The sequence below is a fragment of the Microcaecilia unicolor genome, chromosome 4 (assembly GCF_901765095.1).
Source record: "Microcaecilia unicolor chromosome 4, aMicUni1.1, whole genome shotgun sequence".
Taxonomy (NCBI): domain Eukaryota; kingdom Metazoa; phylum Chordata; class Amphibia; order Gymnophiona; family Siphonopidae; genus Microcaecilia; species Microcaecilia unicolor.
In genome coordinates this window covers 34,702,006-34,719,413 of record NC_044034.1, presented here as the reverse complement: position 1 = coordinate 34,719,413, position 17,408 = coordinate 34,702,006, and the positions used below count along the sequence as shown (strand labels likewise).

At 45.2% G+C, this 17,408-nt stretch overlaps 1 protein-coding gene across 1 annotated transcript in view; it reads left to right on the top strand.

Annotated features, from left to right (window-relative positions):
* LOC115468419 (disks large homolog 2-like) overlaps positions 1–17,408 on the top strand; it is a 216,709-nt gene that overhangs the window by 109,169 nt on the left and 90,132 nt on the right. The window contains exon 3 of the mRNA XM_030200104.1: positions 13,454–13,504. Within this exon, the coding sequence (XP_030055964.1) occupies positions 13,454–13,504 (51 nt within the window). The remainder of the gene's footprint in view (positions 1–13,453; positions 13,505–17,408) is intronic.

Genomic DNA, 17,408 nt, shown 5'->3' with positions numbered 1-17,408 from the left:
GGGGGGTGCTGCACCCGGGGGGGCGGGGTGCATCGGCGATCCGCCCCGGGTGTCAGCCCCCCTAGGAACGCCACTGTATAATACTCAGGGGTCCTTTTACAAAGTGGCGGTAAGCCCAACACGGTCTTATCACTCGCTAAAGGGGAAGTACCGCAGGGCTACCGCAGCAGCCCAGCAATAGTTCCCACCCCCAACGCGCATCATATCCGGCGCTACAAAAATAAAAATATTTTTATGTTTGTTGCACCGGTGTGTACCCGGCGGTAATCAGGCAGTTTTGCTCGCTGCACAGTTACCACCAGGTTAGCACGGGAGCCCTTACCTCCACCTCAATGGGTGGCAGTAAGTGCTCCCCCCCCACCCCAAATGGCTGTGCCGGACGGCCATTTCCTGAAAAAACAAAGACTTGCTTTTTACCCACTTCAGTAAAATGGGGCCTCAGCAAACGTCAAAAACATGCGTCCATGCCAGAGCAGGCCTCCTTTTGCCGCAACTTTGTAAAAGGGGCCCTAACTCACCTATCTGCTGGAAACTCCATTCAGTCCCTCATGAGAGCCCTACTAAGCACTATTCTGTGAAGGTCACTCATCCCAGAGCGCCCTTTATAGAATAGCACTGATTTTTCCTGGCTCCTATTTTTTTGTACAGTCCAAATACTGGGTGTCCAAAGTAGATTGGTTTCAATTATCACAATTGATGAATATATCCAGAAACCATAGTTCAAATCAACATACTAAAATATGAATTTGTGCAAACTCAAAAAAATAAAAAAATATTAAAAAATAAACAAAAAAATGTAACCACTGTTTAAATGAATAATTTTGTGCTCAGTTTTTTTGGTGTGTTACTATAACCCAAAGAGTTGAGAAGCATATACACACTTTACTCACATCATCGCACACCCTACCTCCAGCCAAATATTGTCATTTAGTAGCAAACTTTTCAAACACTGTAAGAACAAGTGTTAAAACTACTTAGCTTAGATTGGGTGTGGATGGAACTACTGGTCTTCACTCAATTCCCAATATGTGAGTGCAGCGCCTCCTCAGTGAATCATATGTGGACGCTGCACTGAGTCAACGGTTACTGTAACACTTTTTCATCTGAATCAGTGCAAAGGTGAATTTTCAAAATTCCCTGTTCCCAACATAGGCCATGTTTCGCCAGTGAATCGGTGTCTTCAGGGGAACTGATCTACAAAAGTAAAATAAAAACATTTAAACCCCCCCAAACAAAAACCAAACTATATCTATTAATAAATAAAAAAAAAAGAAAATCTAAACAAATAATCTAGATAAACTATATCATTAAAGAATGTTTTAAGCAAAAATTGTGGTTTACTCACTGTTCAGCAAAGCCAGAGAGGGACCCGGTCAAAAACCGGGTTTGCACAAATTCCTATTTTTTTGTGCCAGTTACTGAATCCAGCCCAAAATATGCGATCAAAGAAAGAAACAGAAAAAGATATCTCATTGGCAAATAAGCTGGGGGCCCTTTTACAAAGTAGCGGGAGGGCTAACGCGCAGGTAGCGTGCATCAAATCGGCACTACCGTCGGGGTAGCATGTGCACCCGACGGTAATTCCAAGTTTGGCATGTGCCGAATCCCGCAGTAGAAAATATTTTTCTATTTTTTTCTATTGTAAAATGAGTTTATCTTGTTGGGCAGATTGGATGGACCGTATAGGTCTTTATCTGCCATCATTTACTGTGTTTCTATGTTAAGATGGCGTCCCCAGATTCTGCCCTTATTTGCATATCCAACTTACATAAATAGAACTATTTATACTCAACATATATATCTACATTAGGATATTAACAAAGTCCGGAATAAATATATATATAACATCTAGGAGTGAATAATTATAATAAAACGTGCATATGTGTTCAGAAATAAATCAGTTCCCCAAAGTAATTTTTAAATGACATCTAAGCACCCTTATGTCAATCATCGCAGAGAAACAAATAATACATTCAGCTACTATAAATAACTGACGTACTTTCAACAAGCATAGATGACAGCTTCAATCTGTTGAGATGAGAGAGTGTCCAAACGAGCAACCCCCCCCCCCCCCCCCCAACAAGGATCCATGTTTCACCGCTAGCAGATTCTTGTTGGGGTTTTTGTTTGTTTGGACATCCTCTCATCTCATCAGATTGAAGCTGTCATCTGTGTTTGTTACAAGATAAGTACGTCAGTTATTTATAGTAGATTAATGTATTATTTGTTTGCTGTGTGATGATTGAGATCAATGTGACTCACAATCACTTAAAAAAAGACAGTCCCCTGAATTACAGACTTTTGGGCTCATTTTTGAAAGAGAAGGACGCCCATCTTTCAACACAAATCGGAAGATGGGCGTCCTTCTCCCAGGGTCGTCCAAATCGGTATAATCGAATGCCGATTTTGGACATTCTCAACTGCTTTCCGTCGCAGGGACGGCCAAAGTTCAAGGGGGCGTATCGGTGGCGTAGCGAAGGCGGGACTTGGGTGTGCCTAACACATGGACGTCCTCGACCCATAATGGAAAAAAAGGGCGTCCCTGACGAGCACTTGGACGACTTTACCTGGTTGTGTTTTTCTTACGACCAAGGCACAAAAAGGTGGCTGAAATGACCAGATGACCACCGGAGAATCGGGAATGACCTCCCTTTACTCCCCCAGTGGTCACTAACCCCCTCCCACACTCAAAATGCATCTTTAAAAATATTTATTGCCAGCCTCTATGCCAGCCTCAGATGTCATACTCAGATCCATCACAGCAGTATGCAGATACATGGAGCAGTTTTAGTGGGTGCAGTGCACTTCAGGCAGGCGGACCCAGGCCCATCCCCCTCCCTACCTGTTACATTTGTGGAAGAAACAGCAAGCCCTTCAAAACCCACCAGAAACCCACTGTACCCACCTCTAGGTGCCCCCCTTCACCCATAAGGACTGTGGTAGTGGTGCACAGTTGTGGGTAGTAGATTTTAGGGGGGGGGGGGGGTTGGGGGGCTCAGCAGACAAGGTAAGGGAGCTATGTTCCTGGGAGCATTTTATGAAGTTCACTGCAGTGCCCCCTAGGGTGCCCGGTTGGTGTCCTGGCATGTCAGGGGGACCAGTGCACTACAAATACTGGCTCCTCCCACGACCAAAGGGCTTGCATTTGGTCATTTCTGAGATGGGCGTCCTTGGTTTCGATTATCGCCAAAAATCAGAAACAACCAAGTCTAAGGATGACCATCTCTAAGGATGACCAAAATTTCAAGGTTTGGACGTCCCTGACCATATTATCGAAACGAAAGATGGACGTCTATCTTGTTTCGATAATACGGGTTTCCCTGCCCCTCCATCGTGACATTTTGCGAGGACGTCCTCAACAAAGCTGGGCGTTCCTTTTGATTATGCCCCTCTATGTTGCATTAAACTAAAAAATTACAGTTTTTTGTATCCACTGTTTCCTTTGCTTCCCAAACTTAACTCCACAAGTTCAGCGTCTCCTGCCCCTTCGGTCTCCATGCAGTTGGTCTCCTCCATCTCCACTGAGCTATTCATTTGTCTTCTCACAGTCCATGGGCTCAAGATCCTCCCCTTCCTCTCATAACCATCTCCCTTCTACTTCTGCCCCTCTATTGGGCTGGAACGCATGCCTCTGTCTCCCAGAATCCTCTGTCCCGAGGGCTGTCCCTAGGCTGAGGATTACTCTCCCTTCCTCTTTTCTCAGTGTTGCCAGGGCTGTGGGTTTCTCGCCCAATTGGGCTCCTTTCTGCAAGCCGCTGTGGCTTTTTCACGCCGCTGTGCGGGTTGCGGGATTTTGGCTGTCTTTTTTAAGCCCCGCTGGCGGTTTTTTCGCCCACCGCAGTTTTTTTTTGTTTTCCCGCGGCCACAGCCAGTAGAAGCCCCACGAAGGTGGGCTTAATGATGTCATTTGTATGCAAATGGCCTCATTAGTATTTATTAATGATGTCATTCATATGCAAATTGACTCATTAATATTTATTAATGGTGTCATTCACATGCAAATTGACTTTGTGCGGTTTTGGGCTGACTTTGGGTGTGAGAAATTTTTTCCATCTGGCAATGCTGCTTTTCTTGTGTCTTAGGCTAAATGTAGGGGTCTTACAGGAGGGATACCTGTGCTGTTCTCCCCCATAACGCTTATTTGCATATGCCCTGATTGCCAATTTAGGTCTCTTTTTAGAGTTACCTGGTTAATTTTGTCCTCCCCATGGTGAATATTGATACTGAGCAGACAAAGTGAAGCCATGCACTGGGAACACAATTCCAGTGCTGTCTCTTTTTAACAGGTAAATTTTGTATGTGTGCTATGTCTTGTTCAAAGAAACTTTAGCTGGCCTGAGGTGATGGGGTTGCAAATCTTAGCCACCGAGAGTTTTCTAGCTAGTTCCTTACTTTAGCCAGACAAGCATTTTGAATATCAATCTCATAATTTATATGGTGCCCTTGTTTAGGGTGCTCCGCAGTTTGAGTAGCTGTGGTACTATGTACTGTAAGGCACCCTGGGCAAGAAGACCTAATACTGTAGATAATAAAAAGAACTCCAATGCATCGAGATAATAGCGTAAGCAACTCAGAGCCATAAAAGTTCCTACTAACTTTGTTCATTTCTTTGAGTGTATTAACATCCTTCTTATTATTCAAGTAATCCCTTGTTAATGAAATTATAGTCCTGCTGGGAAACAATTATAATTAAAACCATTTACAGTTCTGACTGTGCATTTTAATTACATCAACTTCTGTACCTTTGCGCCCTTGCTGCATTTTATTGGAGAGGTGGAGCCTTTTTTGGACTTGGCATTTTAATAACCCACTGGAAAGAAGAATGCAAATATGTAAAAACACAAAGAAATAGGAGATAATGCCTATTTTAGATGCATTTTTAAAGAAGTTTATCAAGAAAATGCAAGAAAACCAAGATTATACAGAATAATGATGTATTGTGCACTGTACAGGCAACTGCTTTTTTGTTACTGAAATTATCGAACCGAACCATCAAAAAGTAGTCAAAGCATCTATATAAATAATTCTCACCTCCAACGTTCTGAACCTTACTGTGTGGCAGGGAAACACTGAAGCCCTGTAGTCTTCTAGGCTGCCATCACCACTCACTCTCACTCTCACTCATAAACCCGCCCTCAGCCACGCCCCATCCACACATAATTCACAACCCCAACATTCTAAATGTAAATTTGTAGTTGCAAGATCCCATGAGTGTCTGCCCCACCCTCGCGTCACAACGTGTTGACGTGGATGGCGGGGCTATTGCACTCAGCCAATCGGCAGTTCCACTGCCCTCCGATGCTCCCCCCCCCTCACGCACAGCGAGAAACAGCGACATACGCAGGGCCTCCACCCCCCCCCCCCGATGCACAGCGACAAACACCACTACGCAGGGGGAGGAGTGCTGTCCGAACACCTGATCCACCGGGACCCCAAAGCTGCCGCCCTCCACAAGAAAACTACCCACCTGCACCCTCCCGACGCTGCCCTCCAAACACCTCACGACACTGCCGCAGGAAAACCTTGCTAGCGCCCGTTTCATTGCTCACAGAAACGGGCCTTTTTTACTAGTAGAAAATAATACTAGACTGCTAACATCCTTCAGAATATAAGGGCTGAATACCGATTTTGTAGAAATCTAGAGCATCGGTACACGTTTTGATTATATTATTAATCAATATGAGGTAAATTTGACAAAGGATTTAGGTGTCAACTGTAGGAGTTGGATTCCTAAATTGACCCTTTGAAAATCAAATGTATTTGCATAGATTTTGGTGCATATTTGCACAAGGTTCCAAATGAAAGAACTAAAACGTGAGCCTGACTGGAACAGATCATGTTGAAGGTGAACGTTAGATACCTAGCACTGATTTCCAGTGACAGGTGCCTAACCTGGCTGCTCAAATCCAAGCATTTATTTATTTATTTGTTGCATTTGTATCCCGCCTTATCCCACCTCTTTGCAGGCTCAGTAGGTAGCCTAGATGTGGGTGGCCGATGCTCAACAAGATTGCCACGCTCACCCGCATGACTTGAAATGAAGTTGTGGGGCTGAAAGCCTCCTGGAACCTTCCCTCCCAACCACTCAATTGAAAAAGTCGCAGGGCTGAGATCATCCCATCTCTGTCTCCATTCACCCCACTGAAAACCAGTTTTTGGCAGATAGCCTTCAGTCCCATAAAAGCCACCCCCCTCCACCTCACCCCCAAAAGGGAGAACTTCCCAAGCAGAGCCAGGAAGAAGATGTGGAGGGGCTTTTTCGATATGACATCCAAGCCCAATTGTAGACGTTTTGGTGAAAACGTCTGAAATTCTCATCCTGAACATAGCAATTTTTCAAACCAGAAAAACGTCTGTTTTTTTTTTTTTGTTTCAAAAATCTCTAATTTTCTGACGTTTTTGTGCTCAGTATGTATTTCTTTAGGTACCATTAGAAAAAAAAGGCCTAGAGAAAAACGCACAAAAAAAAGCCATAAGGGTGGCTGCGAGGCACCATTCCTGGTAAACTGGCCACATTATCTGAGCAGAGGAGAGAGGCAGCCTAGTGGTCAGTGCAGTGGATATCACATAAAGGAATCCAGGTACAAATCCCAACCTAATTCCCTTATTTTGTATTGTCAGCCCACCCGGAACACCTAAAAACCTAGGAGCCCTGTTACTCAGGCGTGGTGAAAAATGGCCTGAGTTGGTGTAGGCACGTTTTGGACACTCGCAGGTCCATTCTTCAGTGTGGCTACAAAAAGGCCTCTTTTTTCCTGGCTGAAAACGGACGTGCGGCAAAACTAAGACCAGCGCACTGCCATTTTGAGCCTGAGACCTTACTGCCACCCATTATGGTCTCACTCGTTAATCGGGCAGTAATAATCAGTGTGCGTACACTGCTGCTTACCGCCGTGTAATGCCACATGGTAGAAAATTTCTACCACATGTTTTGGACACACCTCAAAAATGGAATTACCACCCGGGCACACAGTAGCTGGGCAGTAGTTCCAATTTGACGTGCATTGGACGAACGAAGGTGCCTACACACCGTAGTAAAAGGGCCTCTTACTGTATCTAAGTGTATACCACTAGAAAAGCCCTCAGGTCTACAGGTGTCTCATATCTATAGGTACAGTTGGCATTTTGTGGGTTTTGGAAGGCTCACAATTTCCAGCACAAGTGTACTAGTTAGAGTGGTATATGGACCTGGGTCCCTTTCTGTACAGTCCACTGCACTGAACACTACCCTACTCCTACTTGCTGCTTTACTAGGAATGGCCATAATATCTGAAGCCGTCACAGAGCCTGGTACATCTTTGAGGGGTGGGAGGGGGGTCATGCCTTGTTCCCTTTAGTGGTCAGGCAGTCAGTTAGTACACCTTTTTGTGACTTAGTTTTGATTGAAAGAAGGTGTCGTTGTTGATGATACGTTGAAACCTTCTGCTCAGTGTGCTGCTGCAGCTAAGAAAGCAAATAGAATGTTAGGTATTATTAGGAAAGGAATGGAAGACAAAAATGAGGATGTTATAATGCCTTTGTATCGCTCCATGGTGCGACTGCACCTCGAATATTGTGTTCAATTCTGGTCGCCGTATCTCAAAAAAGATATCGTGGAATTAGAAAAGGTGCAGAGAAGAGCGACGAAAATGATAAAGGGGATGGGACGACTTCCCTATGAGGAAAGGCTAAAGCAGCTAGGGCTCTTCAGCTTGGAGAAAAGGCAGCTGAGGGGAGATATGATAGAGGTCTATAAAATAATGAGTGGAGTTGAACGGGTAGATGTGAAGCGTCTGTTCACGCTTTCCAAAAATACTAGGACTAGGAGGCATACGATGAAGCTACAATGTAGTAAATTTAAAACAAATCAGAGAAAATGTTTCTTCACTCAATGTGTAATTAAACTCTGGAATTCGTTGCCAGAGAATGTGCTAAAGGCGGTTAGCTTAGTGGAGTTTAAAAAAGGTTTGAACGGCTTCCTAAAGGAAAAGTCCATAGACCGTTATTAAATGGACTTGGGGAAAATCCACTATTTCTGGGATAAGCAGTATAAAATGTTTTGTACATTTTTGGGATCTTGCCGGGTATCTGTGACCTGGATTGGCCACTGTTGGAAACAGGATGCTGGGTTCGATGGACCTTTGGTCTTTCCCAGTATGGCAATACTTATGTACTTATGTACTAAGTACAGATGAAAACATCCTAATTTTTGCCCTAGATTTTTTTATCTTACTTCATTATCCCATGAAAACTTCCAAATTCTAGGTCTGCCCAAATCCTTCTCAAAACACTTCTCCAACACGCACCCTTGCAATTTCAATGAACTGCAATGCAAACCATCTCAAATCTGAGTTTCGAATATTGCAACTTGGACGTTTTTCCGTGAAAAAGTCCATCTGGTGCTTTGTGCTGCTTTTGAGTCATTTTCTCTTTTGAAAATGAGCGACATAGGCTCTGTCAACAATACTAGAAATAGAGCTGAGGAAAAGTTTAGCTTAGTTTATTGAGATATTTGCCATATCACCCTTTGCAATTGTAAAGTTTACAATGTATAATAAAGATTGTGATCTATGATTGAAATGTGGAAAGTATTACAAAACACATTACTGACATGGAGGGGCATAATCGAATGGGAGCAGCCATCTATAAGGGTGGCCATCTCTAATGACGGCCCCATCTAGCGGCGTACCCGACTGTATTATTGAAACAAGATTGCCGGCCATCTTTTGTTTCGATAATACGGTCGGGGCTGGCCAAATCTCAACTGGGCCGCCCTTAGAGATCGCCGGCGTTAGAGATGGCCACCATTGGTTTTTGCCGATAATGGAAACTAATGGCGGCCATCTCAAACCCGGCCAAATCCAAGCCATTTGGTTGTGGGAGGAGTCAGCATTTCCAGTGCACTGGTCCCCCTCACATGCCAGGACAGCAACCGGGCACCCTAGAGGGCACTGCATTGGACTTCACAAATTGATCCCAGGTGCATTGCTCCCTTACCTTGGGTGCTGAGACCCCAAAACCCACTACCCACAACTGTACAACACTACCATAGCACTTAAAGGGTAACGGGGGGCACCTACATGTGGGTACAGTGGGTTTCAGGTGGGTTTTGGAGGGCTCCCATTTACCACCACAAGTGTAACAGGTAGGGGGGATGGGCCTGGGTCCGCCTGCCTGAAGTGCACTGTAGTACCACCTAAAAACTGCTCCAGGGACCTGCATACTGCTGTGATGGAGCTGGGTATGACATTTGAGGCTGGCAAAATGTGCTTTATTTATTTTTTTTGGGTGGGAGGTAGTTGGTGACCACTGGGGGAGTAAGGGGAGGTGATCCCCAATTCCCTCTGGTGGTCATCTGGTCAGTTCAGGTACCTTTTCGATGCTTCGTTGTGAACAAAAAGGGACCAAGTAAAGACGGCCAAATGCTCGTCAGAGCTGGCCTTCTTTTTTCCATTATCGGCAGAGGCCGGCCATCTCTTAACCACGCCCCGTCCCGCCTTCGGTACACTGCCGACATGCCCCCTTGAACTTTGGCCGGCCCTGCGACAGAAAGCAGTTGAAGCCGGCCAAAATCGGCTTTCTATTATACCAATTTGGCCGGCCATCTCCCGATTTGTGTCGGAAGATGGCCGCCCTTCTCCTTCGAAAATAAGCAGGATAATGACTGGTATAGATAAGTAATATTTTGATTTGAGTGTTCCATGAAGGACAATCCATGAAGGATAATATATTGTATTTGAAATGGATTTATATGAGCATTACTTTCATTCCTATTTGTACAAGTTCTTAAAAACCTGTACACATGTACTCATTATAAATGAAGGAATATGACTATATACTGAGGAAAGCTAGACTGTTGATACAGCAAGCTGGGAGATTTGTGATCTCAGTATTGACTAGATAAATTATTCAGCAAAATTATTGTAAAGACCCACTTAACTAGCTGAAGTTTCAAATAATAATACCTTTTCACTGTGAGCTGTTAATGTTTAATTTCATTCTTCTACTATAATAAAACGCACCCTCAACGTTCTGAAGCTGACTCCGTGGCTTCAGTGAAGGGTTCGTAAGTGTGTCATCGACTTCGACTCACCATTCGCCCTCGCATCAAAATGTGATGACATCGAGGGCAGGTAATCAGAAGGCAGGACTGAGGGAACAAACTCACCTCCAACGTGAGAGAGCATAATCGCTGGGTGGCTGGAGGGGGGCAGGAGAGACAGAAGAATAGCTGGGTGGCTGGAGTGGGGGGCACTCACCTCCAACGTTCTGAGAGAGCATAATCTCTGGGTGGCTGGAGGGGGGGTGGCAGGGGAGACAGGAGAATCGCCGGATGGCTCGAGGGAGGGCAGGGGATAGAGGATAATCGCTGGGTGGCTGGAGGTGGGGCAGGAGGGACAGGAGAATAGCTGGGTGGCTGGAGGGGGGGGGCAGGGGAGAGAGGAGAATCGCTGGGTGGCTGGAGGGGGGCAGGGGAGAGAGGACAATCACACACTCTCTCTCACAGACACACTCGCACCCAATCTCACTCTGTCTCTGTCACACACACTCGCACGGTGCTGCCAACCACGCAGAGGGAGGGAGGGGGTCCTCATACCAGAGGGGGAGGGGGCCCTGAGACCCCAGAGGGAGGGGGGAGGTATCTCTGTCACACACACACTCTCTCACAATCAGTGTCTTTCTCTCACTCTCACACAGTCTCTCAGACTATGTCTCACACTGTATCACATTCACTCTCTATGTGTCACACAGTCACTCTCACACACTCTCGGTCTTATACACTCTCTCGGTCTCACAGAGAGTCTGTGTATCGCACAAATACTCTCTCACACTCTGTCTCACACACACTGTCTCACACACACACTCTCACACACAGTGTATCTGTGTGAAACACACTCTCTCACACTCACTGTGTCTCAGATACGCACTCGCACACATTGAAACACACACACTCTCATTCTTACACACACACTCTCTCTTTCATAGACACACTCGAACCCAGACTCACTCTCTCTCTGTCACACACTCGCACATTCACTCTCTCTCTCTCTCACACAGTTACTCTCACACACACTCTCTCAAACATACTCCGAGGAAAACCTTGCTAGCGCCCGTTTCATTTGTGTCAGAAACGGGCCTTATTTACTAGTATTTATATAAATGTTAATGGCGGAAAAGACCTCAACGGTCTACGCTTGGCAGCAGATCAGAGTTTCTAAGTGCCAGCTTATCTAGACTCCGGTATTATCATTGGTCAAAAACCTTCATGTTTTAATAATTTTGTTAATTTTTTGATATCTTTTAGTGATTATAACAATCCAAGGCACATCATAAGATAAATATTTTTTTACAAGCACTTAGCTTAAGTCTCTGCGCGAGTCCATTTTGGGCCTGAGAGCTTACCGCCACCCATTGACTTAGCAGTAAGGTCTCATGCGTTAGCCGGGCGGTAATTGTCAGCGCATGTACAATGCCTATTACTGCCCTGTTAGCAGCGCACTAGAAAATAAAATATATTTTCCGGCACATGTAATGGACGCACGTGAAAAATGAAATTACCACCTAGGCCACATGGTAGCCGGGCGTTAGTTCCAAATTGGCATGCTTTGGGCGCGCATAGGCACCTATGCAGCTTAGTAAAAGGGCCCCTTAGTCCCATCAGGTTTTCAGGATATCTGCAATGAATATGCATGAGATGGATTTACATACCAAGCAGGCAGCGCATGCATGCAAATCTGTCTCATGCATATTCGTTGGGAATATCCTGAAAACCTGATGGGACTAGGTATGCCTCAAGAACTGGGTTGAGAAGCACTGTGTTATAGGAAACCTTTAACAACATTATTTTACAAGACCATTGAAGAGTTGATCGTTACGATCTATTTCAGCTCTATAGGATTTGTTAGATCCTGGAGCTCTTTGAGGCCTTTTTCCTTCCTTGTCTGAAATGTGTTTGTGATAACTACTGCTTTATGCTAATATATTTTTTTTTGTTCCAATATTTTTATTGTGTTTTGTAGACAATAACAAATGGCTAAAATAAAAGCAAATAACCAGCATAACAGATTAACAATAACAAAGCATCAGCCTACATGTTCAGACTAAGATTATACAAGAATTATTGCTATAATAAGTCATGATCATACATAAATTCAACTCTAAGAGAGGTTATTATGTAGTTGATCTAGTAAAGAAGTCCATATTTTATTGTATTTAACAAGTGAGTTATATTTTTCAGCCGTAGCATATTCATATTTAGCTAATATACACACAGAATTCCACCAAGTTAAATACGTTACTTTGGTAAGGTCTTTCCAACAAAAGAAAAGGGTTCTTAAGGCTTGATGTAACATTATGTCTAATAATTGTGCTTGATATTTGTCTAGTGGTGATTGTATCATTAGGGATCCAAATATGACTATGTTATATGTTAAAACATCTTGAATATTCAAGGTAGATGATATTGTGTTCCATACAGAGTTCCAATAATCTTGAACAAATGAACAAGAATAAATAATATGTTTGAGATTTCCAACATCCCTTTCACATGTCCAGCATTTATTCATATTATTTTTGGTTTTTGTCGTATTCATTTTGGCGAGTTTAGCTGGAGTCCATAGGGCCCTGTGTGCTAGGTAGAACATGGATTGTGAAATGGACGCTGATTTGGTGGTATGAGTAGTTTTGAACCAGAAATTTTCCCATTCTTTTTCATTTAGTTGGGTGTTTAGATCATGTTCCCATGATTGCATGGTACTAGTTGGTGAGCTGAATTTAGCTAATTGAAGTATTTTGTACCATGTAGATGCAACTTTTTTGGAAGACATAAATGATTTGCAGAGTTTCCAGCAAGTGGGTAACTCAGTAGTTAATTTACTTATATCTAATGTATTAGTTACACAATGTTTGAGTTGGATCCATTTATAGTGTTGAGAATTTGTGAGGCCAAATTTTATACATAATTGGGAAAAGGGAAGCCAAGAGTGATCTTTTATGACATCATTAAGGGACCAAATGCCAGCTCTTTTCCAAGCAGTCCAATTAATACAAGAGTTGTTAATTTTGAACTTTGGATTATTCCAAATTGGGATGTATATGGTATGTGTTAAGGGGTGTGTAAGAACTGAATCAAGTTCTTTGAAAACTGTTTTAAGAGTTTTAAACAAAACTCAGCTTATATGTATGATAAGGAACAACACATCACATCACCATAGTTCCATCTTGAAATACTAAAGCAACCAGATACACCAACACATTTCGTTCCTTGGTCTCAACAGACTAAAATCTCTTCCAGTGTTTTGTTTATGCTAATATATTTTGTTGTTTTGTGGACATTTGTTTTTTTAATTTTTTAAGCAATTAAGTATTTCCACACCCACCCTATACATTATACTAACACAGTGCCATATTAGAAAGAAATGAGGACAAAATGTGTACCTTTACAGTATCTGATTTTGTGTCTACTTTTCCTTAGGTCAATGGAACAGAAATTGAATATGAATTTGAAGAAATTACATTGGAGAGGGTAAGTTTAATGTGGATTTTCTTACAATCCAATTTGGAAAAATAAAGGGGTCGATATTGAGCGTATTTTAGCTGCCAGGGCCAGTGGTGTACCGAGGTCTGGGCGGTAGGGGAAGTCCGCTCCGGGTGCACGCTGCTGTTACTTCCTGTTTGGGGGCACTGGGAGCAGGGAACCAGCGGAGCCGACAGCCGTGCGGCTGCTCCCATCACCCCAGCAGGTAAGAATGCACCCCGGGGAGGGGGTCTTGGAGGTGGTTCGCTGGAGGGGGGGGCTGCACAGTGGCAATCCGCCATGGGTGGCAGCCAACCAAGGACCGCCACTGGCCAGGGCAATGTTCCCAGATATTCAATGCCAGGCCATATATGGGCATCAGCATTGAATATCTGGGTTTATGCGGCCAGCTGTCTCTTATATGGTTAAGTGCGATATTCAGCACTTAACTGTCTAAGGGGTCCTTTTACTTAGGTGCACTGAAAAATGGCCTGCGCTGTTGTAGATGCGTGTATTGGGCACGGACAGGTCCATTTTTCATTGTGCCTGCAAAAAAAAAAGGCCTGTGTGACAAAATGAAAATTGGCATGTGTCCATATTGGGCCTGAGACCTTACTGCCATCCATTCACTTAGCAGTAAGGTCTCACGTGTTAACCAGGTGGTAATCGTCATTGTGTGTGTACAATGCTGATTACTGCCCAGTTGGCGCACCTACTGGATGCGCGTACAAAGTGAAATTACCACCCAGGCCATGTGGTAGCCAGGCGGTAGTTCCGAATTTGCTTGCGTTGGGTGCACGTAGGTAGGTGCCTACGCGGCTTAGTAAAAGGGCCCCTAAGCAACACTGCATAAAGATGGGACTGATTTTTATTTGGTCTATTATGGTCGCATATCATAGCCACATAAGTGCTGGCTCTGCCCCTAGACCAATTACAGAATAGTCAGCTTTCACTTTAGCAGTCTGTGATGATATTCAGCGACACTGGGCTAAATGCCAGTGAATATCAGCGGATAGCCCCACACAAGGGGGTTTCACCGGCCAGCAGCTGTTTCTGGCTGGTTAAATCTCTTTGAATATTGACTCCTTAGATGATGTGGAGGGGCATAATCGAACGTGGCCGGCCATCTATAAGGGCGGCCATCTCTAATGACGGCTCCATCAAGCGGCGTACCCGACTGTATTATCGAAACAAGGTGGCCGGCCATCTTTCATTTTGATAATACGGTTGGGACTGGCCAAATCTCAACTGGGCCACCCTTAAAGATTGCCGGCGTTAGAGATGGCCGCCAGTGGTTTTCGCCGATAATGGAAACTAATGACAGCCATCTCAAACCCAGCCAAATCCAAGCCATTTGGTCATGGGAGGAGCCAGCATTTGAAGTGCACTGGTGCCCCTCACATGCCAGGACACCAACCGGGCACCCTGGGGGGGGGCACTGCAGTGGACTTCACAAATTGATCCCAGGTGCATAGCTCCCTTACCTTGGGTGCTGAGCCCCCCAAAATCCACTACCCACAACTGTACAAGACTACCATATCCCTTAAAGGGTAACGGGGGGGGGGGGGGGGGCACCTACATGTGGGTACAGTGGGTTTCGGGTGCGTTTTGGAGGGCTCCCATTTACCACCACAGGTGTAACAGGTGGGGGGGATGGGCCTGGGTCTGTCTGCCTGAAGTGCACTGCAGTACCCACTAAAAACTGCTCCAGGGACCTGCATAGTGCTGTGATGGAGCTGGGTATGACATTTGAGGCTGGCATAGAGGCTGGCAAAAAATGTTTTTTAATTTGTTTTGGGGGTGGGGTGGGAGGGGGTTGGTGACCACTGTGGGAGTAAGGGGAGGTGACCCCAGTTCCTTCCAGTGGTCATCTGGTCAGTTTGGGCACCTTTTCGAGGCTTGGTCATGAACAAAAAGGGACCAAGTAAAGTCGGCCAAATGCTCATCAGGGCCGGCCTTCTTTTTTCCATTATCAACCGAGGCCGGCCATCTCCTAACCACGCCCCCGTCCCGCCTTTGGTACACTGCCGATACACCCCCTTGAACTTTGGCCGGCCCTGCGACGGAAAGCAGTTGAAGCCGGCCAAAATCGGCTTTCGATTATACCGATTTGGCCGGCTTTAGGAGAAGGCCGGCCATCTCCTTTGAAAATAAGCAGGATATTCATTTTATCACAATATAATTATGCTTATTTTGAACAATGTAAACTCTAAGGCATAAATAGTTCCAATAATGTTAATAGTCTTATATATTATTTGAGTAGAAATATGTGCAGTAATGCTTGATATTATAGACCAAAATTTGAAGGTTCTTGTGTTAGGGATATGTGAGAAAGGCAAATGTTGGTCTCCCATTGTGGTACATTTGAATGAGTTCTATAGGTTTTTCTGCAAATAAGAACAAATTTAGTCAGTGGTTTGTGTGACTGATGTTTGTCATGTTTCCTCCTGCCCTGTGTACAGGCATGGTGACAATTTGTGGCACATGCCTCCAATTGGCAAGGAGCCTAGGCCCTGGCAGCTGATATGGTAGAAGTAGTGCAGGATTAACTATTTGGTGGGCTGTAGGCTAACAAGCCCTTCCACCTCCCCCTCCCCCTCCCCCATTTAAAACTCTCGCAAATAGGCCCTATATTTTGACAGCAGAGGAAAACCATAGAGGAGGAAGCAACAGGTAAGAACTAGTGGGGGCAAGAGCGAGTGGCAGGGCCGCCGAGAGACTAGGCCGGGCCCGGGGCACGGCCGCCTCGCCTCCGCCTCCCCCCTGCTGCCCCGCCTCCACCCCCGTCGCTCCCCCCGCCGCTGCAGTCCGCGGTCTCACCTGCCTGCCTCCACAGCTCCAGGCCCTCTTCATTCAAAGCGGCAGTCGCAGATCTCGTCTCTTCTGGCCTTCCCTCCCTGTGTCCCGCCCTCGTCTGATGTAAGTTCCAGTTTCCGCGAGGGCGGGACACAGGGAGGGAAGGCCAGAAGAGAGGCGATCTGCGACTGCCGCTTTGAATGAAGGGGGCCCGGAGCCATGGAGGCAGGCAGGTGAGATTGGGGACTGCAGCGCCGGCGGCCCGCCCCCGGCGCCGGGCCCCCCTCAGAGGCCCAGGCCTGGGGAATTTTGCCCCCCTGTCCCCCCCCCCCCTCGGCAGCCCTGGCGACTGGGGAGCTCTCTTGTTTGGAAGAGGCCACTAGACCACTAGGATATTTAAAGGTAGGTTCGGTGGAGGTCCTTCGGGTGGTTGGGCAGCCCAAGGGAGGGTGTGGAAAGTGATTGTTGCAGAGGTGGGGGCAGAGAGTGATTACAGTGGAGGAGAGTTTCAGTTTCGACTGAAACCCAAACTTGGATTTCGGGTCGATTTCAGTGCCGAACCTGAAACTGAAATTTGGTCAGCCACTAATATAGGCATCTTAAAAGGTGCGTTAACCAGGCTCCCCCCCCCCTTATAAAATTACACTGTTAATAAGACAGATGCAGGCAGTTTTCTAACAGGCCAGCTTGCTGGGGAAATTGCAGCTTAGTAAAAGGGCCTTCTATTTCCTTATGTGCCAAAAATGAGAAAAGTTAATTTCTCATTATAATTCTATAGCCATCAATAGTTACTTGTATACAGTCCATTCTTGGCACAGCAATAGAAAATTGTGATGATTGACTCCCCCCACCCCCTTCACCTCCCTTCCCTTCTTCATCCCTGTTCCTTTTGTCCTACTAATTGAGAAATCTAACAATGCAAAACTATAGCACAGAGGGCACAAGCAATCAAGAGGTTCACTAGTTTAATCATTTTTACCACTCCAATATTCCCTATTAATTTAAATGTTAATGTTCAGTGAGCCTGTTCTTCCACCAATAAGTAGCTATTAAGCCAAGTGATCTGTACTTAAGCCTCACTTGTAATTTCCTGTACCAGTTCAACAAGAGCCAAAAC